The 27,964-nt window shown below is 40.3% G+C and overlaps 1 protein-coding gene across 3 annotated transcripts in view; it reads right to left on the bottom strand.

The window, feature by feature from the left end:
* The window catches only part of usp34 (ubiquitin specific peptidase 34), a 55,662-nt gene extending 32,408 nt beyond the window's left edge, over window positions 1-23,254 (bottom strand). For all 3 annotated transcript variants that reach the window (XM_088610577.1, XM_088610578.1, XM_088610580.1), the window contains exons 1-20: window positions 22,917-23,254; window positions 12,947-13,034; window positions 11,528-11,945; window positions 10,232-10,282; window positions 9,085-9,234; window positions 8,915-8,982; window positions 8,125-8,317; window positions 7,520-7,581; window positions 6,899-6,980; window positions 6,722-6,814; window positions 6,365-6,490; window positions 5,960-6,089; window positions 5,322-5,452; window positions 4,307-4,971; window positions 3,835-4,049; window positions 3,361-3,476; window positions 2,756-2,883; window positions 1,259-1,348; window positions 758-853; window positions 136-218 (exon numbers count right to left, since the gene is read on the bottom strand). In XM_088610577.1, coding sequence (XP_088466703.1) covers window positions 136-218; window positions 758-853; window positions 1,259-1,348; window positions 2,756-2,883; window positions 3,361-3,476; window positions 3,835-4,049; window positions 4,307-4,971; window positions 5,322-5,452; window positions 5,960-6,089; window positions 6,365-6,490; window positions 6,722-6,814; window positions 6,899-6,980; window positions 7,520-7,581; window positions 8,125-8,317; window positions 8,915-8,982; window positions 9,085-9,234; window positions 10,232-10,282; window positions 11,528-11,945; window positions 12,947-13,034; window positions 22,917-22,959 — 3,028 coding nt within the window. In that variant the 5' untranslated portion in view covers window positions 22,960-23,254. The remainder of the gene's footprint in view (window positions 1-135; window positions 219-757; window positions 854-1,258; window positions 1,349-2,755; window positions 2,884-3,360; window positions 3,477-3,834; window positions 4,050-4,306; window positions 4,972-5,321; window positions 5,453-5,959; window positions 6,090-6,364; window positions 6,491-6,721; window positions 6,815-6,898; window positions 6,981-7,519; window positions 7,582-8,124; window positions 8,318-8,914; window positions 8,983-9,084; window positions 9,235-10,231; window positions 10,283-11,527; window positions 11,946-12,946; window positions 13,035-22,916) is intronic.
* Between the last annotated feature and the right edge of the window lie 4,710 nt (window positions 23,255-27,964).

Here is a 27,964-nt window from a genome sequence, read left to right as displayed (position 1 = left end):
AACAACACTATATGCTCAGCTACATCAACTGTAATCACGTATTTCAACAGTCTGCCAGTCTTGGGTCTCCCATAGTTGAAATTTCAATCTCCATTTTAACATGATGTTTAAAAATAAATTAGGAGCTGCACATACGGAAGTGGTCTGGGGAGCCCAGAGTGGAGAACACACAGGTAAGGAACTGCAGACGCACTTGGACTTCAGCACTGTGGCCATACCTGAAATCACAGAGGGAAGAGAAACCCCATCACTCTTCACCCCAAAACAAAACGCCCTCTGTCAATTTGGTCATTGTAAATATTAAGTATAATTCAGCAACCTTCACTTCACATTATAGAAAAACTCATTAAAAAAATCTAAAGTGAATCATGAAGTAGTCTTCCACATAGTTAAACTGTTTTTACAACACACAGACCATGAACCCCCATGGAAGAACCAAACCATTTATAATATGACTTTTTCACACTACCCCTAAAGCCTAGTGCTTTATGCACAGAGAGAGAGGAGGATAACAAAGGCACATACTGTATCATCCCATGTCCCTTAGCTACTTTGATTACAATTTACAGCACTATTTTAAGGGACATCAAGCATATACATGGAGACAAAAGAAAAAGAATGCTTTAAATTACCCCATACAGACAAAGAATAAGCAGTTGGAAACTGCAGATGAGATACTAACGAGTAATTTAAGTTAAAAACAAGCAGGGGGAAAAGGTTCATAGCAGTTTTTTTCTGGCAGCAGAAAAAGACTTACAGAGCAAATTTATGTCGTTGCTCCCGAACTTCTTGAATGTAGTGTAGCAGGTCATCGAAAAAGAGCTTCATCATATGCAGCTCCTTCTCAGCCCACCTGGGAGCCAGAAGAAGGTTTCACTATATCTCAAGGGCATGTGTCACATTTTCAGTTAGCTACATATTTACACAATGACGCTGAAAGAACCACACTCGATAAATACTTGCAGTTTACAAAGTATGTTTAAATAATTTTATAATGATATTCAACACTGACTCACCCTAGCAAATACATCGACTAAATCAGCTTTCAACAAATTTGGAAAGATTACAAGTTTATATTTTTCTTTATTATGGTTTTCCATTTGTTTGTAACAATATAATCCCACCCTTGCTTTGTGATAGCAGACATCAAACCAGAGTCACCACACACTGTATTCACCATGTTCATGCTTAGATGTTTAGGGAATGACAAATATGATCATGTGCTAAAATTAACCTAAATGAAGAGCTGGCAACTTACATGGTTATCCAGTGGGTGTCATAACTACTCCCAAACTGTTGAAATGTGCCAAACAGCTTAGGAAGTAGACGGAGAGAAACAACAACGGACCTGCACAACAAAAAATATATATACACGTCTCATTCTTTGCAATGGATAGTCACACAATGATATAATGTTATGAAGTAAAAAAATGTGTGCACTAAAGCCATGTGCCAAAGTTCGAAAGTAAGCAGTTATAAAAAGGCATCTCATCAGATACGCAGTGGCATATCATGTTTTACAATGCAATTTAAAAGCTACAAACTTGAAGTACAATATAGGGCTGTTCATCTGCTCCAGAATTATTCTTCTGGATTACAATAGATATTGTCCTTCCCTTCCTCCTAATCAGGTTTTCCAGACACACAGGGTAAGTTTAACCAGCAATCTCCTGAGCAGTTCCAATCCAGCTAACAATGTCTAAATCTTAGATATTGGGGGGAAAAAAAATAAAAAAATGTTACATGAAATTTGCCTTGAGGTTTCATTAGCATGTTACATGTTACTAATTAGAAAAAAAAACTCTGTCTTATACATTATGAAATATTTAAAACAAAAAACATGTACACATTACCCAGAAAAGTCACAGAACTATACATTCTACAAAACAGCGAGTACCCAAAGGGGATTCACAGCTGTTGTTCACCATAAAAAGGGAAGTACCAGCACCTCTAGAAATGTCCTACAGAGCATATTAGACGAGAGATAATACCCAAGAGAAGACCTGAAACTTGCATTTCATTTGCATTTTTCCTTTTACTCCTAGGTTTGGATTTTTATGCAACCATAAGTTTTTTTGCTACTACTCTTGTTTTTTCTTCGATAACTTTTGTTTTTACACATGCACCCAAAAGCAATACAATACCAGATGAATCAACATCCACAGCCTAATGCCTGGCCATTGTTATAACCTTCACTGGCACTTAAAAGAAGCAAATATTGCAAAGATACAATCATTTGGAAGTGTTTTCATTACAGACAAAGGAGACCAAATTTAGGAAGTACGTGCTTTTGATTTTCTGCATTGTTAAAGTGTAGAAGTATTCACAAGAAACAGGATTCCAACCCTAAGAGATGAAGTGTATTTAATAAATAATTTTGACAACAGAAAAGGAAAAAACAAAACAAAATCTCTCACTTCTAAGAGGCAGCACTGAAAGGTCACAGTTATATTAACAAACACGCAACCAAAGAGAAGCATAATATTAAGCATAGTTAAGTCTGGAGAAAAAGATAACTTTCTGTAAAGGATTACGTTTTCTCAGGAGCACATTATGAATTTCAGACTAGATGGAATTTAGAAAAAATAAAAAAAACTTTCAATTCAATAGCTAAATTCTCAGCTGCATATACTAAGACACATTTAAATCTGTGGAATATGGTGTGTAAAGAGATATTCTACAGGCTTATATCCTCTGATTAACTTTTTTTAGGAACAGAAAAGACAACTATATACTAGTTTGTATTTCTTCTCACCGGTGGTTGGACAAGTTTTCCAAGCAGCCTTCGATGAACCTCATTCGAATCTGTCTGTCAGTGAACCAGCAAACGAGAGAGCAGAGCAGTTTCTCTGCTTCATTGATCAGCCCCTCAGATAAATGAATCTGCACAACACAAAACCAGAAAGACTGTGAATAGAACAATAATACTTCACTTCAGCATCGCCTTCACTGAAGGCAAACAAGAAACCAGTGATTATTCATGGCACAGGCCTGTGACTACAGAAGAGTCTAAGAATTTTCCCCAGTGATTATTTTTTTTCTGTGAATTACCTTAAAAATAGTAGACACCTCAGCTAAGTAGGTATAAATGAAAATCCTGACCCCTAACAAATCTGAGCCACATGGGACCAAAAACAGACAGAAACACCAAGGCAGTTCTCAGAAGAAAAACTGAAGAATTTGTAGGAATAAACTTTTCCCTGGTTAAAACTTATCCTGGGACCTCAGAAAGCTCATTCAAATCCTGTTTTGTTTTAAAAGGTCTTCTTTAATAGATCAACAACTTTAATAGATCAAAAATGCAGTCTTGTATGTTCCTAAATCTTGTGGGCGTTTCGGCTGTACAGAAGTAGTACTCACCGCATCCTCATCTTGAACCAAGTCCCACAAGAGGGTGTTACCCTTCTTACAGACATTGTCCAAGTTGATGTCAGTGACTGCATTGCCAGAGTACTGATGTTTGTGAACTGCAGGACCTGATAAATAAAGTTGATTTACTTTTCATTCCCTCCATTTTCATATTTTAATTACAAGCCTTTATGGAGTTTTATTATTCACCCTCAGATAAAAATTGTAACCATTTTCTAGAAGTTTTAGCATTAGAACATTCATATTTTGTCTTTATATAAAATATGGAAAATAAACAGCACACTACCCGTTTCCATTTCAACACTGTAATGCTAAAGTGCAACTTCAAGTGCTTTTTTATGCAATATCACTACTTTAAGTTTAAGAATTAAAGAAAGTATGCTGAAGCTAACTGAAAACTACAAGGAAACGTTATGAACACCTAAAGCAGCAGATAAATGAATGTGTAAAAGGAAAGGCCCTTGCCTTGAGTTAGGTGTTCATGGTAGATTGAGGCTAAATTGGGTAGGTGCTGCTGGAGGTGCGAGGTGAGCTCAGCATGGGAGTTGATTTGCACCAGCTCTTCCTCGCAGCCAGACTCCTCCCCATCGAAATCCGCCATGTTCTTTTCAGACTTCGCGCTGACCTGGGAGCTGCTGCAGCTCACATCATCCGCACTCAGCATGTCCTCCACCATGTGCCTGCAAATGACACGGGTGTCAGAGATACACACTGTTCTGGCGGACTGGTCTAGCGACTCAGGAATCGGAGCTCAACACATCAGGGGGCCAATGGGGTCTGTTTTCTAGCCGTGCAAAAACTACAAGCACGAGCATTGCTGCCGAGTTCCCCATTGTGCTGAAGGAAGAAAGCACCTTTGTTGCCCCATGACAGTAGAAATCTTTTGGGTTTGCAATGTGTGCAGGAAGACAGCGGAGCTGAGAAAGCAGGTGCTCACCCCTCATGGTGGTGGTGGTGGTGGTGGTGGTGGTGGTGATGGTGGTGGGGGCCGATGAAACGCCTGCAGTTGAAGAGCTCGCTGCCAATGGCCTCGCCAAGGAAGTCCCCAGTGCGGGTGAGGCATGGGTCCTGAGTCCCTGGAGGTATGTGTGTTGGGCCCATTTCCGCCTGCATGTCGTGGTCAGGGTCCTCCGGGTGGGCAGAGCAGGCGTCCAGCATTCTCATGTGGCTGTCCACGGAGGAGACAGCCTCGGGGTTGAAGGACAGGTCCTTCCCCGGCCCGCCGGCGCCCCCTGGTCTGTCCGCAGGGCCGGGAGTGTCGCCCAGACAAATGCCAGCCTGGGCCTCCGACTTTCTCTTCCTAAGCTCGGGGTTCCGGGCTTCCTTCGGCGGGCTGCAGCCCCTCTCTGCCGCCCCGGTGTCGTCCTCCTCCTCATCCTCGTCGTCCTCCTCGTCCTCCTCCTCCTCTTCCTCCTTCAGGGCCTCGCTGTCGGCCATGTCCTCCGAGTGCACCTCGCTCCCGGGGCTGCCCGCGGACTGGCTGGCGCGGCTGGAGTTGGCCTCGTTGCTGGAGCCCTCGCTGCGGCCGCTGCTGCTGCCGGGCCCGCTGCTGGCGTCCTCCCCACTGTTCGCCGTCTCATCCGAGCTGCCCTGCATGGACTCCTAGTGAGCCAAGGCAAGCGCCCAGAGAGACGTCAGCATTGCTTGCAGCTCATTCATTTTTCCCCTTTATAAATCAGGAATGTGGACACAAACATTTCTTTTATTGCAATCACATGACTACTTTGCAACAGCTGCATCGCACTTCTACCATGTGGTAACCCCATCACTCTCTTACGGCATCTTAGAACATCCAGGATTATTCCCTGCACTCGCCTAATGCGAAATTCCTGCATCTAGTACTGTGTCCTGGGTGATGGCATTTCCCAAGCCGATGATGAAACGATGACGCTGACACATGGTTCTGTAGTTTGATAAGAGGGAGAAAGGAAAGCGCTACAGACGCCAGGTACCTCGGTGTCGGACAGCCGCTGCTGAACGCGCTTGGTGCTGCTCATGATCTGCTCGTCCATCTCGATGTCGCTGCCGGCGCTGTGGTGGGTGTCGCTGTTGTCGCTGCTCTCGGGACTGGCCGCCGGGGAGCCTGAGCCCATACGGAAGGAGAAAGCAGGGACAGTCACCTTCATCGGCCCCCCCGAGATGCGCACGCAGGGCCTCGACACCCCGAGTTATTTCCATACTAATCCGTTCAAACAAAGTCAGACACTTTCTTTTCTTGACCAAAAAATCAACAAAATAATAAGTTGGCGTTTAAAAAAACAACTACCGACTTAAGTGATTTTGGCCTACAACCGTGTGAACTAAAACATAACAAAGGGGTGCCTGACAGAACTAAAAACCTCAGGTACAGTAGCAACAGAGGAAAGTAAAAACCAAAATGAGCAGGAAGGTTACGTTTCAGAGCTTCTTTTATACTGAGAATCAAAATCTCATTCACCAACCTCAAAAAATAACCGAAGGTACAGCAACTGTTCATTCAGACACTAAAAACAAATATTTAGTAATGTCTTGGAAATATCGAGGCTATGATGTAAAACAGAAACACAAACTTTCAGCAACTTTCCTTGAATGCTCCTAACTTTGGACTCACCTTTTTTATTTCCCATTGGGAGGTTTGTGCTCAGGAGAGAAGCGAAAGAGCTCTGCTTGGACAGCTGAGCCTTGGCTGCCAGAGCATTATTCCAAAGGGCTTTAATGAGCATTGAAGCCAAGTAGAGTGTCTGTCAACACAGGAAACATCAGATACATGAGCCCTTTGACAATGCATCTGGCCAACAGGACCGCTGCCTTGGGCAGCTGGAGCCTGATAAACCACTTATGTTCAAGTAAAACTACAGAAACGTTTCCATCGTTAGACAGATTTTAATTTGCTTGCAATGCAAACCTTAAAACTCAAATCGCTGTAATGAATCTGTTTACAGCTCTATACCTTACTTTTACACTTTATAACATATTCAGGGTGGCATTTTGGCAGTATTATGCAGGGAAAGCATACCTGCTCCGTGTGGGCACTGGGGTGAAGTGCAGAGACAAGATTAAGAACATGGCGAAGTGGCACAGGATCTAGGTTCTTGATCAAGGAAGGAAACAGATCGTGGATATAGCGACTGCAGTGTTTCAGCTGGGCAGAAAAGGAAAAAAAAAAAGAAAATCCTTTGAAAGAGATTACATTACAACGCATTCCTGTAAACTTTAATCTAATAAGATGTATAGCAAGATCACTGCTGAAGATGAAATCATGCAACAATCAATGTTTCAGCCCCAGGTCCAGTCCTTTTTTACAGGGCAGAGCATAGAGAGATTTTCTGAGGCCTAGAGAAGAAAACGTTGCTAAAAAAAATGGATGTTTTACCTGAGCTGCAGCCCAAATGCAGTCTACATGCTGAGTACTAAGCCTCCCTTCAGCAGCGAGAAAGTTCAGGATAACTTGGCACTGTTTAATGATCTGAAAGAAAATCATTCTAAATATGAACAAACCATTTCCTGAAGGCAAAGCAAAACAAAAAACAAAGTGTGAAAATAAACTAACCTCAATGTGTAAATTTGGTCCAAAGATATGCTCTACAACATTGTTGTTGATCAGCCAATCTGCAAGCTCCTTTGCTATTGATCTGTAATGACATTTTTAAGTAAAACAAATTGCAGACTTATTCTAACAGTCTTTCCTTAATATTTACCAATTTATAAATAGAGTTCAAAGTACGTTGTTTTTACACAATGTGAAACAAATCTTGAAGTTCAACACCCAGCCATTTGTTAAAACAATACAAAAAATTAAAACAATATATGGTTTCAGAACATATTTTCAAACCAAATGACTGCCATTCTTTTATGGTCACATGTTCTGTTTCATAAAGACAGGGACAGGTTCACAATACAGAGAAGTCCTGAAATGCTTGATCAGACGTGGTAAATCTTTGTGACTTTCAGTGCTCAGAAGATTACATGAGTTAAGAGTTCATTCCACAATAAGATATTCATCGCAAAACAAACTAGCTACACCTGTTTTTCTTCCAGCCAAAACTTGGTATTCTACTTCATCAGTCTTTAAAAACTCCCAAATCAAACCTTAAATAAAGGTGAAAACTACTACAGAAGGTACTTTATCAAAAAAGGAGTCATTAAAAGCACAAACCTATAGCAAACTTACGTTTCTGTGTCAGATACAAGGGACTCGTTATTACAAACATCATTAAATGTGTGAAGCTGATTCTGAAAAATAATAAAAGCAATTTAAACTTCTATTTACTTGAGAAATTACAAAATATATTAAACAATACTAATACTTTTGACTAAATTCATATAAAATAAATTAACATAACACTAATTACTTGGTAATTTACTTAAAGTAAGCCACCTAAAAAGAAAGATGGGCATGTATACAACACGTTCAACAATGTCCAACAACATAAACAGCACCACAATTACATTTTTCAAATCCTTTAAAGAAGCACAGAAATAGGGTCCGAAACAAAAAATGAGTAACAAACAATTCAGCTAACAATTTAAAGTTAAAAAAAACCTATCCTAATTTTTTTAAAAATATACAAAATAAATATTCAAATGTATACATAATGAAGAAAATGACAGATTAATTTCTATTAATCAATATATATTCAAAGGAATTAGTCCACTAATCCATGCATAGTAAGAGCATGAAACTAGACACAATAACAGCTCTGTACAATGTGTTGATCTCACTGCACATGAAAGTTTAATAGTATGTGGAAAAGAAATTGAACCTGAAGTACTTACAGTTATTTGGCTAAGGCCTGCCAATCGCATAGTTAGAGTTGGAGACATAAAGTACTTGAAAGCAAGATCCAAGCTCTCTTTGTCAAAACACAGAGCAGTGTCCAAGGGCTCTTTAACCGTACTCCACATTAAATCTGCCATGTTCCGAGCCGCACTTTGTCTTAGCTCCTGATCTGAGAGCTTGCATAAGTATCTGCAACAACATCACATACATCTGTCAGTGCAGAAGCGTCATTGAGCGGGCTGTACTAAAGGACCCCCCACACCAAAGATTAAAACGATGACACTGTTCAAGTGGGGAGAGGTCAAAGGTCAAGGTCTTTATAAACAAAACAACTGGATATGCTGCAAGGAACTGACAAGTGAGAACATGTGACATTAACACTCTGAATCGTGCAGTGTGGAGCATGTAAGTGGAAGACAAAAAAAGAAATCTTGCATGAAACATTTAACACACTGCACTTCACCTGGTATTTGAAGCGTCCATTATTTCAAACGTATTCTTAAACTGGTCATGATGCTACATTAGAATGTGTCTATTGCCGAGTCACAAAAAGAACATCTCCTCCTACAGAATCTGAATCCCCGCAACGGATGTTTGAGCTGTGTTTCCAAATTAAGGGGCGAGAGGAATGCCATGCCTAAATTCTTACTGATAGCACCTAGTGCTCAGCAGAGGAACTCCAACGGCTGAGCAGGATTTCACCACCCACACAAGCCAGGAGGAGAGCTCTTTCGTCTTCAGCAAGAATGTCTTTGTTACCAATGAAAGTAAAAATCGGTTTCTTACCTTATTACATAGGTCCGAAAAGGTATAATGTGCTGCATGACTGCAGGAATGTGCAGCCATATTCTGATCTGTTTGAATAATCAAAACACACATGGGGAAAAAAAAATTACTTCCCGTTTCGGACGCCTAAACAGTAACTTTACAAATTCAGAAACAAAAGAAATACTTACATTTGAGACAATGGTGATAAATGCATGCGCGATTGGAAAAGGCAGTGTTTCAGGAGTTCCCGATTCAAAGCAATCCTTCATGAGAGAAAGGCCTTGTTTTCCGCAAAAGAGGCAAACATAACGAAGCAAGTGCAAAGGTACTTCAACATCCTGTTTAAAAGATAGGTGAAAACCCCACAGAAATCACAAGTGATGGAAAACCAACACAGGAAATGAAAAACATAACTCTGACACTCAGAGATGCCTGAGGCATTTTTTTTTTTTGCTTTATTTTAAGTCAGCAGACATTGGAGAGAACAAAAAATCTTAATCCTAGAATGGGGATATTCAGTGGGGGAACTTTCTTAAGGAGAAATGTTTGAAACCAGGTTCAGACGAATTGCTACTTATGAATATCAAGCTGCAGAGAAAATTGTTCAAGATATAAGACGTGGTGCAATATGACATGGATCACTGTTTTGTTTTTCCTTTCAGTAGCTGTGAATACTGCTGTAAAGACACCTTGATTTTTTTTTTTATTAAGCACAATAATTAAATTACAAATTCTGAATTTTATATAATACCTAAGACTAAGGCATGTTTAGAAACCTAACTGCACAAGATGATGGATCATTGTCCTGTTAAATTGCCAAAGCACTCCCACCAGTAATCTGTGAAGCCCTGTATTGCTGCTTGTGATCCCAGTGTAATTATTCTCTCATTACGAGCCAATTTGCTTTCTCACAAAGCAAAAATAATTACAAGCACACCTTATATATTCCAAAACTGGCACTGCACAAAAAACTACACTGGATCAATTAAAGACTTCCCAGTAATAACTGCTTGCCAGCTTCCGTCTGTTTAGCAAGCTGTCTAATCTGTCAGCAGATTTAGTGTTACAGATGCAAGGGGCAGAAAAAAAAAGTAACCCATACCTGTCTTCATCTGCAATTCTCATTTTAAAGTTTTGATTAAACCTGTCATAAGTTTTTTTTAAAACAGCTTTTTTTTTTTACCATATCGGCAAGGCAAAGGGTTCTAAATCCAGATGAAAGGAAACTGCTTCAATTCATATCCTGCTCTTTAGCACAGAGTCAATTAACTACGTTCAGGGTGTGTTTTTAATCTAATAAGAACAAGACCAAAACACAAAGAAAGCAGCACTTACATTCATATCACAAAATGATCCTAGTAAATTGCTTTCTTGAGCTGAAATATCCTGCCAATTAAGAAAAAAAGATATATTATTGGCAAAGAGATGATTTTAATTATCAAGGCTTTTCAATAAAATGAAAATGGTATCCAATAACCCGTACAGATTTCCGAATAAAACTACCACAAGGTACGCTCTCCAAGACCGTCATGTCATTCAATCAACTGCAAGTGTGGAACAAAACGCAGGAGGACAATCTAACCAGAAACTGTCAACGAGTAAATGTATAAAACGTCCAAGACAAGCGCCTCCCATGGTCTGAGCTGCCATGAGCGTGGATTTTACAATACACCGCTGCTCATGAGGCCCACTGTGAAAACCCTGGGCCATTTGCTTGAGCAAGTTCCTGCATCCGAAATAATGAATGGAATGCTGGCCTGGAAAATGGAGAGGCGTTGGATGCCCCGCACTGCATTGCAGTCCTTTACTTCCCCACAGCTGTAACAAACTCATTTTATTTTAATGGCCCAGTTTGTTCCAGATTTCATAGGCATAGGAAAGGTCAGAGCATGGTTCAAAGTCGAAGAAAACTTCCCCAGCCTGACTCTTTAAACCCTGGCTAGCAAATGCGTTCTGGGTTGCTTCTGCAATTCACACTGTTCATCTAGAGAAACAGCAGCACTTGAGTCTCACTAACATCTCAAATGTGAAGGGACACTAAGGCTGAGCTAATTGCAAACGGCATTACGCTGCTATAAATACAGAGCCGTCGCCTAGGACGCCAGCAGGCCTCAGAAGAGACCCTGAGGACACTTGAGAGGTGCCTGTATGAAGGTAAAGGTGTGAAGTACAATGCACTCAGGTGGTAAAACTAGGGGTTATTCCCAGGCACAATTAATACACTGTAAATGTATTTTTAAAACAACGTGAGCCTGCTAAACATATCACCACAATACCAATGCTATCCCCTCATCCCCCCGGGGATGTATTTAAAAGAAATTAAACGCAGAGCACACTCCCCCACTCCATGCGATACAAAAGGGACATAACCAATTGTGCTATAAGATGTCTGAAGAGCAAACAGTCTCTGGTTGTTATCGAGTTGTTTTGGCAATAGCGAAACGCAGGTGCGCCCCAATTATAAAACGGGGTGGGGGGGGGGGGGGGATGATAAGAAGAGCTGAATGGACACTGCAGTTTGTGTTCATCCTACACTCTTGCTGTGAAAAGCAGAGGCATTCTTTTTGTTGGAGTCACTGGAGCTCTTGAACGCAGCAAGGCCACTCATCGCGGAGAGCAGCGACAGCATACCTCGATCGTGTGATGAGTGTTGTGTTTGTAAGCCGTGTACAAAGGGAACTGGATCTGGAAGATCTTGGCGGCGCACAGTAGCAGCTTCTCCTTTTCCTCGGTGCTCCAGGAGCCGAAGGGGTCGAGGCTCTTCGGGGAAGCGAGCTCCGCGGCTGTGGCGCTCTCCGGCTTGCCGTCCGCCAAGGTCTGCCCCTCGCCGGCCCCGTCCTCCTCGTTGGGATCCCTCTCCACGTTGACCGCCTCATCGCCGCCCTGCTGGGTCACGTCTGCCCACTCTGGCTCGGTGGCGCCGGTGCAAGTTTTACAGAGCTGGTCCCGGAGAGACTGCACCTGGCTGATCACCAAGTTTATGAGCGCGTAGACCACCTGGTTAAAAACCTCAAGGTGCTTGTACTCCTTAAAGCAACAAAGACACTGCCTGTACAAGGAAGAGAAGAAATTCCATTTGATCAGCAATAAAATAAGTATTAAAAAAGTGCTTAAAAGTTCAGCCCCCATGAAGAATGAAGCATACAACTCCCTGAAGCTTTCTCTGAAAATTCACTGTACATTTTACCTACATTTTCAAACCATTTAATCTAACAAATGATTAACTTTATAGGAAATGTGTTAAGAGAACTGACATTTCTTTTTTAAGCACTAATTAATCGCAAACCTTTTTTTATTAAAAGCACTGGATTACTATATTTTGGGATTTTTCAGCCTTCAGTATTTCTCTCAATATTTAATACTGAGCGTTGAGCATAGAGCACTTTAAACTCAGTCTAGCACATAGGAAATGTATGTGATATGGTGCAAACTCAGGGGGTGGCTTTTGCTTTTAGAAGTCACAAACTGCCATTAATGTTTCCTTAAGTTCCTGAAATACTGCAAAGTTGTCCGCAAACTGGCCATTGTTTTGACAAGCCTGCCATCAGTTCTTTGCCATGTTTTTAACTAGTACAAGTAAATACACTCCACTTCAGTCACATGTCTATCTGTACATGTTAAAGAGTTCTTCTGAAACAGCAGCTTCAGTGGATTTCTTTATTAAAAATAATGAAACATTTTATTACTCTAATCAGGCTAGTCAACTACGACATCCGTCTTTATTTGACACTTTATTTCTGTGAGATACCAATTCCTCAAGCGTCACCTATGTTTTTACAAGAGGATCACTAGTGCTTTCTGTCAGGTGACCAGGTCAAGATGCCTGGAAACTAGCGATGGAGGACCACCTAGATAATTAATATTAATAAATAAATAATAAACTGAGGTGTAATAAAACTGAGGTGTAGCCAGCTTCGACAGTTATATCAAAATCATCACAGCGTACTCCAACAGCTTACAAAGTCAGCGCAAAATGATTAACAATGAAAGGTAAAGATGTGTGCATTCTTGTTTCAGTATATATAGCACAAAGCAAAGCAACATGCTTACCTTTGGGTCCAAGAATTGATGTAATTAAAAATTCTAAGAGCATGCTCTTTTTTCAGTTGTAAGCCATCACTGCTGTCTGCATCCGATACTGTAGGGAAGGAAAACACATTTATTAGTACTTCAAGATGTAGTTTGTAAATGCATTCACACAATTACTCTCTTATTTCAAAGAGGAATTCAGGAACATCAAAACTGACCTTTAAAACAGTCTATAAAAATACTTTTTTTAAATTAGGTACTTATAAAACTCAGCTACACACAATGACATATTCTACTTTAAGACTGGGCAGCTTTCTTGTTACATTCCATCAAGATTTTATTCATATATATGACCCTATATAATGTAAAGTCTCATGCTAGATATTTCTTTAACAAGGTTTTCAGACAGTTCAGGCTCAGTTCAGTCAGTTATTAAACTGAAGCCAGCAATATTAAAACACAAAAGAATCCAAAAGGCAGCTGTATAGTTATCCATATGTCAGTTTACCAAAAGAAAGAGCCAAACTGCATTGCTCTTTTTCAAAAAAACACAGAACACATCAAGAAATTGCCAGAGACAAAACATATTATACTCTCAGCAGCCAAGTGTAATAAAGTTGTAACTTGTGACCTATTAAGACGTTCTTAGAGTAGTTGGAACACAGTCACGTAGATTGAGGAAACATTCTAACGAGAAAAAAAACAAAGCCAAAGACAGCAGAAGGCAGTGATGGGAGGAATCTTTAAAATGATTTCCACTCACACCTACACTGTGAAGAAGTTACTGGAGTGAAACGTCAAACAAAGGCCTCCAGTTAAGTTTAGCAGCAGCTGCCTTTCAACCGAGTCTTTTAATATCCGTGCAATCAAAGCTGGAGGAGTCTAGGAGGAAACGCCTTCCACATCTATACTGTAACAATCCTGATAGTGTTTAGCATTCTCAGTCTCAGTAGACATGTGCAGTTAACATCCCTCCCCCTCCAGATCTTAGAAAGACACACTCTGGTCCCCCTGGCAATTAACTAAGCAGGCTCTTATCAGATCTTTTGCTGGATGTCAGTGTGCTTTTTATAAAAAATAATTGTTTTTACATCACTCTGCACTAGACTTGGAGCTCCAAACTCTAGATTTTAGTAAGGCTCACAAAGTCCTAGAGTATACAAAACTAGAGTAGGTCATGTAGCAACATCAGAACCATATTTACATAGCATTTCTATATTCAGTACAGTATGGATTCAACACTTCACTCTTCTGACCAAATGATAGGTGAGATTGGTCCATCTCAGCCAAACATTTCTGTCAGGTCACAGTTCCTCATGTTTGCTCCAGATAAAATGTTGTTGTTGTTGTTTTAATATCCAAAGGCCTCATTTAACTTTTCCTAATATCAAAGGTTTATTTTTTATATACAGTTTATGGGTACATACTATATTGTCTTTCTATCCACATAGGCCCAACATGAATGTCCAGAAGGAACCTTTTCTCTTTTTGTGTCTAATAAAAATGTCTCCGCAAAGATAATTTCCAGGATGATAAAGGATGTAAACAGCCATCATACCCATTGGTCAGTGGTTAAGACACACTAAGGTACTCCCCCTCACCATTTTGTCATGAAAACACCTTCTCAGAAAACCCTCCCACAATCAGGCACATGGTTTCTTTTGCCTCAAACAGGAAAGGCTCCTACCAGGAATCAGGCTCGAGGATCCAGGTGCCACTAACCGGAGCCAACTGGGACCTGGGCAGCACGTCCAGTGGAAACTGGCTCTGCAGGAGGACGGTGTGTCTAATTCTCTCCCAAGGAGGGCACAAGAATCATTCCCAGTAAGCCACACCTTACAACAACCAGCGACGGCAAATTGGGTGGGTACATAATAAAAATAAATGCCAGTTCCAAACTTAAATTGTAAAAAAAATATTTGGAAACAAACTACACAAAATAATGCAGAACTACAACCTGAAAGAGTATCATAGCAAATGATATGTTCTCTTCTTAAGATAGCAAATCCACCTGTTCAGTGAAACAAGCCTCATACTGCTGGTGAACTGACATATTTGTATCATAAAGTGTTTTGCATACAGAACCCCTCCTGTAACACTGTCATACAGGCATCCAAGATAAGGCCTATAACAAAGCTATAGGCAGACAAGTATCCTACAGCTCAACTAGCAGCTATTCTCTGCATCAGCTGTCAAGAGTCACCAACTACCCAGACAAACACGCATTTGTGTTTGAATTTTACTGCATGGATCTGAGCTCAGTAAAACTATAGCTTTCTGCAAAGCTGTGGTTAAGGTGAGTGATTTACAAAGAAACATGAACGGCTGTGTACTGCAGCCGAGCAGAATACATGCACAGATAAATGTCAACCAAGCAACACTGTTTTTTTCCTTTTCATTGTCTTCTCACATTTTAACATCAGGCAACTATCCCCCCCAAGATTAAGCACAGATTTAAGACATTAAGACGGACTAGCAACACTTAATATTTAACAAAAATCCTCTCAAAAACTACAAAGCAGCTGAGGAGAAACCCTAACCTTTGGGCCTCACTGCTTTCTGCACTGTGTTTTGGTTATTGTAGCAGTAGTATCTGCACTGCACTGAACCCGGAGAATCGCCGATGGGGGAGTGGTCCTTTGCAAGCTTCTGTACCCACACTAACATATGCAGCCTTAGCAGATTGCAGGTCAAAGGTCAAGTAACCAAAAGCACATGCAAATGCTGCTCTCAGCAGGCACTCACAACTGGCCTCCTCTTGTCACATAAACCTGACGGGTTACTGTCCTTTGCTGCCTCGCAGCACATTTCACTCAAGCATAGTTTTGAACTTCCAGCGGACTCTGGCAAAGTCATCCCTTCATCGCAGCCACGCCTTATAAGTACTACATAATAATAAATAAATACTACAATTTCTTGATAGGAAGCTCACTTAAACAGGTTTCTGTGATGCCAGATAATAAAAGATCTTCAGCATGGCAGTCTGTATGCTTGTTCTTTGTTGCTGATAAATGCACTGTATACAACCTACTTGTAACACATTTCACAGCTGTATTAAAAAATTATTGCATCTCGCTTTCCACTGGCACAGGCACTGAAGTCGAACCTGTAATTCCAAGCAAGCAGGAGACCCTAAGCACTGGCAGCTAACATCAGAAGAAAGCAGAAAATAACTTTCCCCACTGCAACACCAAACCTTGTACGAACCACACAGCACATTTTGTGAACAGAAGCTGGTGCCTCCCTTGGACCACTGTATTCAAAAGGCTACTTTAGTGGTCTCTCAGCGGGATGATAGAGAACTCTATTAACAGCCTTATTAGTAATTTATATAAACGTTAAGGATGAGCATGGAATAGTTTGTTCAGCATTTTGTTCATCTTTCAGTAAAACATCAAAATGAACATAGTAACTATCCAAGTAGCTTTCATTCAGAGACATTTGAGGAAAAGTAAGCCAATGGTACATTACAGCCCACGTGACGGAATTTAGATTATCTTTAAATAAATTAAATAAGAAGAGGTGGTCAGTGATGTGGAATAGGGCTCAGAAAATCGTGACAGTGTCAAAATGATAGAAACTCCTTTATAATCACTGTAAGCAGAACAGTGTGAAATTTGACCCTAAGTTCTGCTCAAAACACCTTCGTGTGCAACCAAACTGACTCACTCCACTATTCGCTGGATTACTGCTTCTACCATTTTTCATTGACTAGGACCACAAAACTACTTTCGGTTCCAATTTCTACAAAGCTCACCTTGGACATATTCTGAATACACTTTCTGAAAACAATGTTTCCTGATGTTATTCTTTTAAATAACTGCAGACGTTCGCCCACTCCATTTTATTTGGCTCAAAAGCACAAGGCATTTCTTACTGTACATGAAAGCATTTCCAGACCATTCGGATGCTGGGGAAAGGAGCAGTTTGAAGTTCATCCATTATTCATCTATGCTGAATTCCTATTATATTTAAAGTCATATTCTACTTTTAGTTTTTGATTAAATAATTTGATTAATAATTTTACTCTTCTTTATTCACTATTACAACAAAAGCAGTTTATCACAAAAACTCTCAACCTTGACACCCTTGGACAAAATTTTATATGCTTAACTCCCACCATCAGTTTGCCAAAGATTTTCACACAGTTGTATGGGATATACTGTACTCAGTTAAGATGGCAGAATACCATATTTAATCTCACCTTTTTAAAGTAGGATTCAGCACTGTCAATGATACTGCAGTATTCACACAAAAAATGCATTGTTCATGTGATGAAAGAATTTTCTTTTCGTCTGGGTTAATCAGCTTGTAAAAAAAAACATTTTTTTCCATTGTGTTTCCGTTTTATCTTTTCAAATTAGGGTTTTTAGCATTATCTCAACTGCCAGCTGAAATCTGTGGCTCAACAGCTGGTTTCGTTTTGCAGGACTGGATAGTGATTACAACCGATCACCACTGGTTTTGCTACATTCAGCTTCAATAACTCAGAAAGATCATCCCTGGCATTGCAATTTCTGCTCCAGTCCTATTTCTTACAGAATTTTCAAAAAGTTCCCACAACTCCCAATATATGCCCATCTGTGAAAGTTTTTAGATTTTAATATTGTGAAGGTGTAAATATGAAGAGAATCCAACCCCGATTTTCACAATAAAACAGTCATACTGAAAATATCCTAAATGCTGTAACTCAAAATTTGTACTTTGAAGTACATTTTTAGTTTTACAGCAGCCATTGACATTTTATGTTGCTGTGATTTATCGGCCAGCCAGAGGAGTCCTGCAGCGTGAACACATGTAGACACTTTCAATCCCCATCTTCTTCAACCGCCGATAAAATCAATCCTGTTTTCTGAGCATAATACCGGCCATTACTACTATGACTTTCTACTAGAGCGACAGTGGGAGAAACCCTGCAGAGGTCATTCAGACTGCACGCTCGGTCCTCAAGTCCATTCCCATGTGCTGTACCATTACCCTGCCCTGACTGGGAGAATCCAAGTGAAAACACACACAAGGTAAAAATCACCAGAGCAGGGCAGACGTAAGCCTTCAGCATGCATAAGTGATCTCTGTGACTGGCCTCCCGCAAGCAATACTACATCTGCTGTGGGCTTCCTGGAGCTCTCAACATGAATAAGAAGCAGCAGGTCCTCAGCATGTTGTAAAGGAAAGCCTGCAACACTCTCCTCCACTCTGTGATGACACAAGGGCTGGAGCAGTAAGCCAAGGTGATTGCTAAATGCCAATTCCAAAGAGGTGGGACAGAAAAAGAACTACAGATGCAAAATCTGACAACCAATAGAAAACATTTTATACAAACCAAATGCAGCCTTTTTGTTTTTTTACTGCAACCATATATAGTTGTATGCAAATGTATGGGCACCCCTGGCCAAATTACGTTTTGTTGATTTTCTAAGTGAAAAGACGTTGACACAAACTCTGCAGCGAACAAACTTAAACTTGACATATATTTGCAAATTTTAATGTACTGTTTCTATTTATTTGCTGAATTTAACAGATTGAAAAAAAACAGTTAATGTGGCATGGGCAAACGTTTGGGCACCCTATCAGTCAGTAACAGTTTTTCTATTCTTGCTTTAGGATTTTTTTCCCCACTCTTCCTTGCAGAACACTTCTAGTTCAGAAATATTCTTAGGTCGTCTCGCATGCACTGCATGTTTGAAATCTACCCACAGATTTTCAATAATCTTCAAGTCTGGGGACTGTGAAGGCCATTTCAAAACCTTAATCGATCATTTCCTGAAGTAGTTCATGGCTGATTTTGAGGTATGTTTTGGATCATTGTCTTCTTGTAATATCCAACCTCTTTTCAGCTTTTGTTTACTGACTGTGGGACATTAACTTCCAGGATTTGTTGATACTTAGGAGAATCCATTCTTCTTTACCCACACAATATTCCCTGTGCCACTGGCTGCCACACAACCCCAAAGCATAATAGATCCACCCCCATGCATTACAGTTGGCAAGGTGTTCTTTTCTTCAAATGCATCTCCTTTTTTAATCCAAACGTACCTTTGGCGACTGTAGCCAAAGAGTTAAATTTTTACTTCATCAGACCACAGCACTTGGTTACAAAACGCTTATCTGGCTTATCTAGTTGTGTTGCATACTTCAGAAGTTGTGTTCTGTGATGAGATTGCAGGTAAGGTTTCCTTCTGATGACTCTGATGCCTCTTTCATGCAGATCATGTTTGTGCAAGCAACGCTACACAGTGGACCTGTGCACCACTACTCCCCACCCAGCTAAACCTTCCTGCAGGTCCTTTGCAATAATATGGGGGTTTTCCCTGACCGGTCTACGAGCAGTTCTATCTGAGATATTTCTCGGTCTTCCAAATCTTGTCTCGACTTCCACAGTTCCCCTTAACTTCCATTTCTTAATGACATTTCGGACAGTAAAAATTGCAAGCAGGAAACATTTAGATATCTTTTTATAGCCTTCCCCTGCTTTGTAAGAGTTCATTATCTTTATTTTCTGATCCTCAGTCAGCTGCTTAGAGGAGCCCATGGTTGTTTAGTGTAAGGACAACACCCTGAGAGGTTCGAAGAGTCAGAAAATGTATTAAGCTCTGGAACTGTCATCACCTGACTTAGATTAAGGCCTAGTGAGTCAATTAAGTTCTGAGACCTTACAAAAAAATAACACTAGTAGATCAACTAGAACTTTTGCACATACCACATTTACGGTTTTAATTTTTCAATTAAATAGTAACTGTGCATTAATTTGCAGAAATATGTCAAGTTTAAGTTTGCAGAGGTTGTGTTAATTTATTTCACTTAGAAAAATCAACAAAACGTAATTTGGCCAGGGGTGCCCAAACGTTTGCATACAGCTGTAACTGCAACCAAAGCAAACCGAACCAATGAACATGGTAGCAAGTTGATTTCAAATAAATGTTTCATAACAGCCACCTTTACCTAGTTGTCATACAGGCAACCATGAAACAAACCATTAAAAACTATCATTTCCAGGTCCACTTCTGTACAAATAGTGGTCACTAAAAATCGCAGGCCAGCAGTTTCTAGTTTAAAAAAACAATACTGTTCTTGAGGACATCCGGCTTACTCAGAGCCCTTGTGAACATTTGATAAAGAGAACAGGTGAAAAACAAACAGGTGTCTTATGGACACAAAATGTTTGTTTCTACGTTTATGCTACGAGAAATACCATCAGAAAGTATATCGCACAATGTCCGCAAATTAACCATATTCTCTTGATTTATCTCTAGTTACACAAAAGATGCAACACAAAGGCAACTTGAGTCCACTAGGCTATCTCTTTAACAGTCATGTGAACAATGCAGGTCTGTCTTTATTTAGCCAGCAAAGGGGCACCTGCCAGACACCAAACACTTTTGTGTAAAACAAAGTTTAGAACTACAATGAGCACAAATATTTGACAATAAAGTCAGATGCCACAAGCATCTAATTAAACCTTTCGGTTAGTCACTTATACCAGAATGTTGACTCTCAAAGTTCAAGTTGAACAATCTCATATACATATTAATACATCAGGGTTTTTTATCTTACAATATGGAAAGACCAGCTGATCTGCAAAGAACAAAGACATTAACGCATCTTCCCTAGAGAGTAGTATTTTTCAAACTAAGATCACACAACACAAACCGGACCTTTGCTCACAATTTGCTCAGAGGAACATACGGCATATGTCTGGCTTTGCAAGGAAAGAAAGGGCAGAGTTATTTTTAAAATCATCTCCCACTGTACAGAGCCAAAACACAGCACTTCAGATCAGGAACAGTGACTGTTCTCAAACATTAATCCACCGTTAATTTAAGCACACTGGCTCAAAAAAAAAGCAAACTTTGAATATCCTCTGCTTCCATGTGTCAGTGATATACTCTGAATAGAAGAATTAAAAAACGATCACAAGCCAGCACCACCACCACATTTTTGAAAGTTCATGTAATGCTGGAAAATTGACTCCAAATCAGCTTGACAAATGCTCTGTAATACTACAATATCCAAACTTCCTCTTTTATAAAAAGGCTTTGACAATTTAACCCATACTGCACAAACAGAAAAGGCCATGGCAGCAATTTGAAAAGCATTCTCTGCTCCATCCTGACAAGCACTGAAATACCTGCATATGGGACTTTAAACACTGAAAACTTGAACACCTTACAATAATTTTGATATAACATATAAAACATCGGGGATGTTTTTTTTATTTATTTATTCTGAATCAATAAAAGATAATTAACTTTTCCTTGACCAAAATACGTATGGATTAGCATTTTCCGCTGCTACAAATTTTAGCACTACCTTTCAGCAAACACACTTTACAAGGGTTAAAGCAACATTGTCTATTTGAGTCCTGGAAGTACAGTATGAATCACAGGATGAAATAAAACATAAATCCCACAAGGTACTCTTCGTATAGAGGCCATTTTAGAAATCCTCGCAAAACTAAGAGCATAGTACTACTGTACTTGGACAGCATCAATAAACAATATTGCAATCGGTATGACGGTCTGAAACCGACGTTGTTAAAACAAATCTAGCCTTAAATGAATCGCACTTCTTAATCGGTCCACATGACAACACACTGCTTGTAGAAGCAGATTTTTTTAAAGAAACTTTGATAAACATGTTTATCATAACGAGTCTTACTTGAGCAAACCACACACACACACACAAAAAATACATTTTAAAGGCGGCGTGGTTCTGAAATTGCCGAATAAATCAACATATGTTTTTCACCACAAAGCTTTTTAACTTCGTGAGCCATGGGCTACATTAGGGTACTATTGTAACTGCAGTGATCGTGTAATAAATAACAATAAGATGGCTGCCCCCTCTCACTCAGGTCAGACTGCATTTAAAGCACATTATTCAGAAGATCATTGTTCATAACGTTTATTCACTTAGCATGCGGCAATCGGCGAGGAAGACAACGGTCAACCAGGATGCACTTTGAGGAGATTCGGCATCAAACTGAAAAACACCCCCTGCTCGTAAATGCACGTTTAGAGGGTGGAAAAAAAAACTATCACAAGCGCAGCAAGGCGAACCTCCTCACGAAATAAAAGCTGGTCGTGAAACTGGGGTCAGCGGCAGCCTGCCTACACTAGTGCCCACTTCGACTTGACATGTTGCACACAGGCCCCGCAGTCAGGAGATCTCGGCACCGGAACACAAACAATCCAGTGTGTCACTCCACAAATGTCATTTCTGCAGCAAAAAAGAAACTCGCGTGGAACTCATTGCTTACTGCACGTTTTACACAATCCAACCAACTTCGCCATGAAGGCAACTCGCTGCAAGGCACAATGCACATTATGTACAAAAACAGGCCTTTGACAACATTCCGTGTCACCCAAGCCAACAATCACCCCCCCTCCCAGCCAAGTGATAGTTGCGGTAGTCCCTCCGGAAAATAAAAACGGAAAGTTGCCCAACAAAACCGGTCCTTTTCAAAGCAAAAACAACATCTGGCAATTTCATGCGAACGTAGTAATTGCAGTGCCCCTTCTTGTGCATGTGGAACTTGGCGACACAAGCACCTCACTTCTCGACTTTCTGGAAACAATGGTGAACAATCGTGCAAAGTTCCGATTCGCACCACAAAACCCAAACACACCTGCAAAACCACAAAATGATCCCAACTTTCTGCTCGCCGCCGTGCACAGCGTGAGGATTTTGACATGCCCGTGCAACTTCTCTTGCAGCGGAACAAGTTAATCAGCTGGAAAGATAAATTACCGATTTCGGAATACTCAAGGCTTCATTTTTCCAGCTGCTTGTCCTTAAGTGAATCCCGGGCCTCTTCGTGATACATGATAGACCTACAAATTTCTCGTTTCTGAAGGCCTACCAGCAGCTGAACTAGTGGTAAAAACAGAAACTGCAAAAAGTGAAAAATAATATATAGATATGTATTTTCTAAATCGAGAAAGCGCAGCAATCTGGGCTAGAAACATGAAAAGGTTGATTGTTTACTTACTTTCATTTAAAACCTCCACCAGCTCGGCGCAGTTTTCACACATTGTTCATTTAAAAAGAAAAAAGGAAAAGTGTATTCAAACCATTGGAAATTGTTGATTGATCAGAAGAGTGTTGGGAGCTGGTTGTTTTGGGGGAAAAAAAGGCCCGATGGATGCTGAAGGCTGGAGCAGAAAGAAGAGGAGGAGATGGGGGAGGTGAACAGATGCAAATGAAATTTGTTTTTCAAAAGTCTCGACGACAGCGACAGAAGTGAGAAGCAATAAGGACGGGTGAGTCGAGAGTCACTTTCCGATCGGAGTAGCACTGGAGGGAGCAGACACGGCAGCCATTTTGAAAAAGGGGGGGTGGGGGGGATTCACTAAACATCGACTTTTTCCGTCCCACTCTCCTTGCTCTGCTTCGGCTCTTTCCGGTCTCTCTTGCACTGGAGAAAAGGGACTGAGTCACTGTCAGGCGGAAGGAAGGGAAAAAAGCCGAGAGGTGGCAAGATGGCTGCCTAGCAACCCCAAACTGAAAAAAAAAAATCAGGAGCGGAGCTGGCTGTGTGTTACATTTCCAGGATTGAGGGATTAACAAAACCCGTCTCGCGTATATCATTTACGCGATTTACTTCTATTTTGGTTATTTTTAAGTTATTAATTGAATCTACATCTGCCTTTCCTCATATGTCCGAAAACAATAACTGCAAAATACTGCTGATACAGGGGCCCAGTGACTTTACTGTCACCATATCATTACTAGGAGTAATAGTAGTGTTGACACTCTTCGTGAATTGGTTTGTAAATTTCTAAATTTAAATTGCGCGTTGCATGCTAACAAGCAAAGTAAAGACTATCGATGTGATATTTTTATTACTGATCATTAGTGCAACAAGTCTATTTTCGTTTTAAAATGGTTTTTAATGCAGAACGTTATGGGTGTTGCACAAACGTAGTTTGAGGAACGCTGTATGTTTTTAAACCCACACACATTTTCCAAACACTGCAAGCTGCCCTGCAGATCACCTCCCTGATGATGACCTGTAGAGTCCTCCCCAGAATTCCTGACCCAGTGATCATGTCAAGCACTGTCCACAGAGCAACGACTACTTCATTGACCCATTCCTTCCAACCCCTGGACCACCAGTTATCTCACGGAGATCTTCCTTGGACTAACTTCAAGAGCGATCCACTGCTCGATAACGATATTTGTATCTCGAGTAAAGCACCATTTAAAAACTAAGTGACACCCTGAAACGTGCTCTGCACACGACGATGTAGCTTTTACGAGCCTGTTTCACAGACGTTTCAAGGTCTGACAGACTTGGATGTAAGTTTTACAGGCAAAGTGGTCTGGTGCAAGTATGGCTTTAAATCAGGTTCACTGATAAAAGCTGTTTCTACCTTGAATCCCTGACTGTTCGATGCACAGCCAATTGTTCCGATGTACAATTTGTACAAAGTGGCCATCTTGTCGAAGGGACATGAGCAGTGACAGATGTCAGACTGACTTAGGCAAATTTAACAGCTGCATCTACTTCAAACATCAACCACTTTCTTTGTTAGATAAAAAAAATTGGAAACTCAGAATTCAATTCGCTCATGTCGCATTCTGCGTTTGACCTAGTTTTTGCTGCTTTCCATATGTAAACCTTTAATAAAACAACCATGGTTTTGTTGTTTATCACCTAAGAATAGCCTGTAATCACAGACTAAAACGTAACCACACTGGATTTGGTCTTACCATGCTGCTGCTTTGCAATTTACTTATGTTTTCATTTGGCCACTCAAAATCTACAATATTTCAGATGTACGGTATCGTGTCTCTAGGGGGGTTCCATCCATAAAACCAGAGAGGAGTGCTGCCTCACCACACAAATCTATATGAGAGCTCATTGACACCACACAACCAACAGGTGTTAACAAAGTAGAAGCAGCTCTGGCTTTTTTGAAACTGTGCAGTGTGTGTTCCTGTAGCAGTTAGTGTCACAATCCCCGACATCTGTCCTATGTTGTCACAAGTGTGAACTGAAGATGACAAGGACTTAGAGGACTGATATAGATCAGTTCCAAGAGATGAATAACTTCACAGTGATTCTATACAGCCCTGTGCAGAACATTAAGATTTGCAGATCAAAAATGTTTTTGTTTCAATTAAATTATCTTTAATGAAGCAGGTCAGTAATGTAATGAATAATTACCTTTGAAAATATTTTTGATTTACTAGAATATTTATCATTTGTAAGTAGCATTGCTTTATGTAAATAATTGGTGTTATCTTGAATTTTCTTGACCAGAATTTACTAGAATGATTATGTAAATTGTTAAAAAGGAACACGCCACAAAAAAAAGGTCTAGAACTTTGGGAGGGAGAAAAATGGACAGAGTTTGAGCAGAGGGGGATTCAGCCAGTCATTTTATACTTACAAACAGGATTTATACAATATATATTTGGATTTACTGTTTATCGAGGGATCTTGAACGTTGCCTCTTGTGTATCTGTTTTGGTGGACACGAATTGAAAGGGAAATCCTAGAAACAACAATCTACTGACCAGTGACAGAAGCACATTGACAGATAGGGACTCTTAGATAAGTGAACTTTCGTGTTTTTTCTTTACTCCATTCTCAGTTATTGTAATTATAATTATTGTTCTGTTATTGTAAATAAAAAAATGGCTGCTTTTATTTTTCTGTATTGTTACTGTAACTAAATATTTTGTACATACATTTCCAAATCCAGTATTTTTTTTCCAGGAAAGAAGGAACCATCATTCCCATTGAAGAAGGCAGGATTTATGTTTGCTGCACAGATTGATACAGTACATGCATGAGAACTGATACAACTTGGCAGTGTGGTGTGTATTTGAATAAACATTTCCTGTGTGCATAAATACATCAACTCAGATGATTTCAGAAAACCCCCAAAGTTACTATTTTGGAATTATTACCGGTAGTAAGTCTGGGTCCTCAGACGTAGCTGTTTTATTTGATGGGACAGGTATGGTGGTTCACACAGTGGCCCAGAAGTGCAAAACACAAAAATGAGTGCACAAACAAATAAATAAAAAAAACTACACAATACAAACCAAAGTGAGAGCACAAACAAAAAATGAAACAACACAGACAAAAATGAGAGCACAAAGAAGACCGCACCAAAAACCTACACAACATGAACAATAAATGAGTGCAGACATAAAAATGTGTTCAAAATGGAAATAGGTGATCACAACGGACATGACATCTGTTGTAAGGTGAGAGTGCAGCGCTGAGTGGAGTGCATGTGTTGAGTTCCTGATGAGAGGTTTTCTAAAATCTCAGAAAACACAGTGACAGCAGGATGATCTGTCCGTTTTGTGGAGGGCAGCTTGGTGAAAACCAGTAGTTTTGCCCACATTGAGGTCAAAGCAATGTGCTATCAAGTGCTGCAACCTTTCCAGAGCTGTGTTTGCATCACAAGCTCATACAGTGCCTTGCGAAAGTATTCGGCCCCCTTGAACTTTTCAACCTTTTGCCACATTTCAGGCTTCAAACATAAAGATATAAATTTTTTATTTTATGTGAAGAATCACCAACAAGTGGGACACAATTGTGAAGTGGAACGAAATCTATTGGATTTTTGAAACTTTTTTAACTAATAAAAAAATGAAAAGTGGGGCGTGCAAAATTATTCGGCCCCCTTGCGTTAATACTTTGTAGAGCCACCTTTTGCTGCGATTACAGCTGCAAGTCGCTTGGGGTATGTCTCTATCAGTTTTGCACATCGAGAGACTGAAATTCTTGCCCATTCTTCCTTGCAAAACAGCTCGAGCTCAGTGAGGTTGGATGGAGAGCGTTTGTGAACAGCAGTTTTCAGCTCTTTCCACAGATTCTCGATTGGATTCAGGTCTGGACTTTGACTTGGCCATTCAAACACCTGGATACGTTTATTTGTGAACCATTCCTTTGTAGATTTTGCTGTATGTTTGGGATCATTGTCTTGTTGGAAGATAAATCTCCGTCCCAGTTTCAGGTCTTTTGCAGACTCCAACAGGTTTTCATCCAGAATGGTCCTGTATTTGGCTGCATCCATCTTCCCCTCAATTTTAGCCATCTTCCCTGTCCCTGCTGAAGAAAAGCAGGCCCAAACCATGATGCTGCCACCACCATGTTTGACAGTGGGGATGGTGTGTTGAGGGTGATGAGCTGTGTTGCTTTTACGCCAAACATATCGTTTTGCATTGTGGCCAAAAAGTTCGATTTTGGTTTCATCTGACCAGAGCACCTTCTTCCACATGTTTGGGGTGTCTCCCAGGTGGCTTGTGGCAAACTTTAGACGAGACTTTTTATGGATATCTTTGAGAAATGGCTTTCTTCTTGCCACTCTTCCATAAAGGCCAGATTTGTGCAGTGTAAGACTGATTGTTGTCCTATGGACAGACTCTCCCACCTCAGCTGTAGTTCTCTGCAGTTCATCCAGAGTGATCATGGGCCTCTTGGCTGCATCTCTGATCAGTCTTCTCCTTGTCTGAGCTGAAAGTTTAGAGGGACGGCCAGGTCTTGGTAGATTTGCAGTGGTCTGATACTCCTTCCATTTCAAGATGATCGCTTGCACAGTGCTCCTTGGGATGTTTGAAGCTTGGGAAATCTTTTTGTATCCAAATCCGGCTTTAAACTTCTCCACAACAGTATTACGGACCTGCCTGGTGTGTTCCTTGGTCTTCATGATGCTCTCTGCGCTTTCAACAGAACCTTGAGACTATCACAGAGCACGTGCATTTATACAGAGACTTGATTACACACAGGTGGATTCTATTTATCACCATCAGTCATTTAGGACAACATTGGATCATTCAGAGATCCTCGCTGAACTTCTGGAGTGAGTTTGCTGCACTGAAAGTAAAGGGGCCGAATAATTTTGCACGCCCCACTTTTCATTTTTTTATTAGTTAAAAAAGTTTCAAAAATCCAATAGATTTCGTTCCACTTCACAATTGTGTCCCACTTGTTGGTGATTCTTCACATAAAATAAAAAATTTATATCTTTATGTTTGAAGCCTGAAATGTGGCAAAAGGTTGAAAAGTTCAAG

This window comes from Lepisosteus platostomus, chromosome 17 (assembly GCF_059453375.1).
Source record: "Lepisosteus platostomus isolate fLepPlt1 chromosome 17, fLepPlt1.hap1, whole genome shotgun sequence".
Taxonomy (NCBI): Eukaryota; Metazoa; Chordata; class Actinopteri; order Semionotiformes; family Lepisosteidae; genus Lepisosteus; species Lepisosteus platostomus.
Note: the sequence above shows the minus strand (reverse complement) of the source record. Positions and strands in the feature narration are given on the sequence as shown.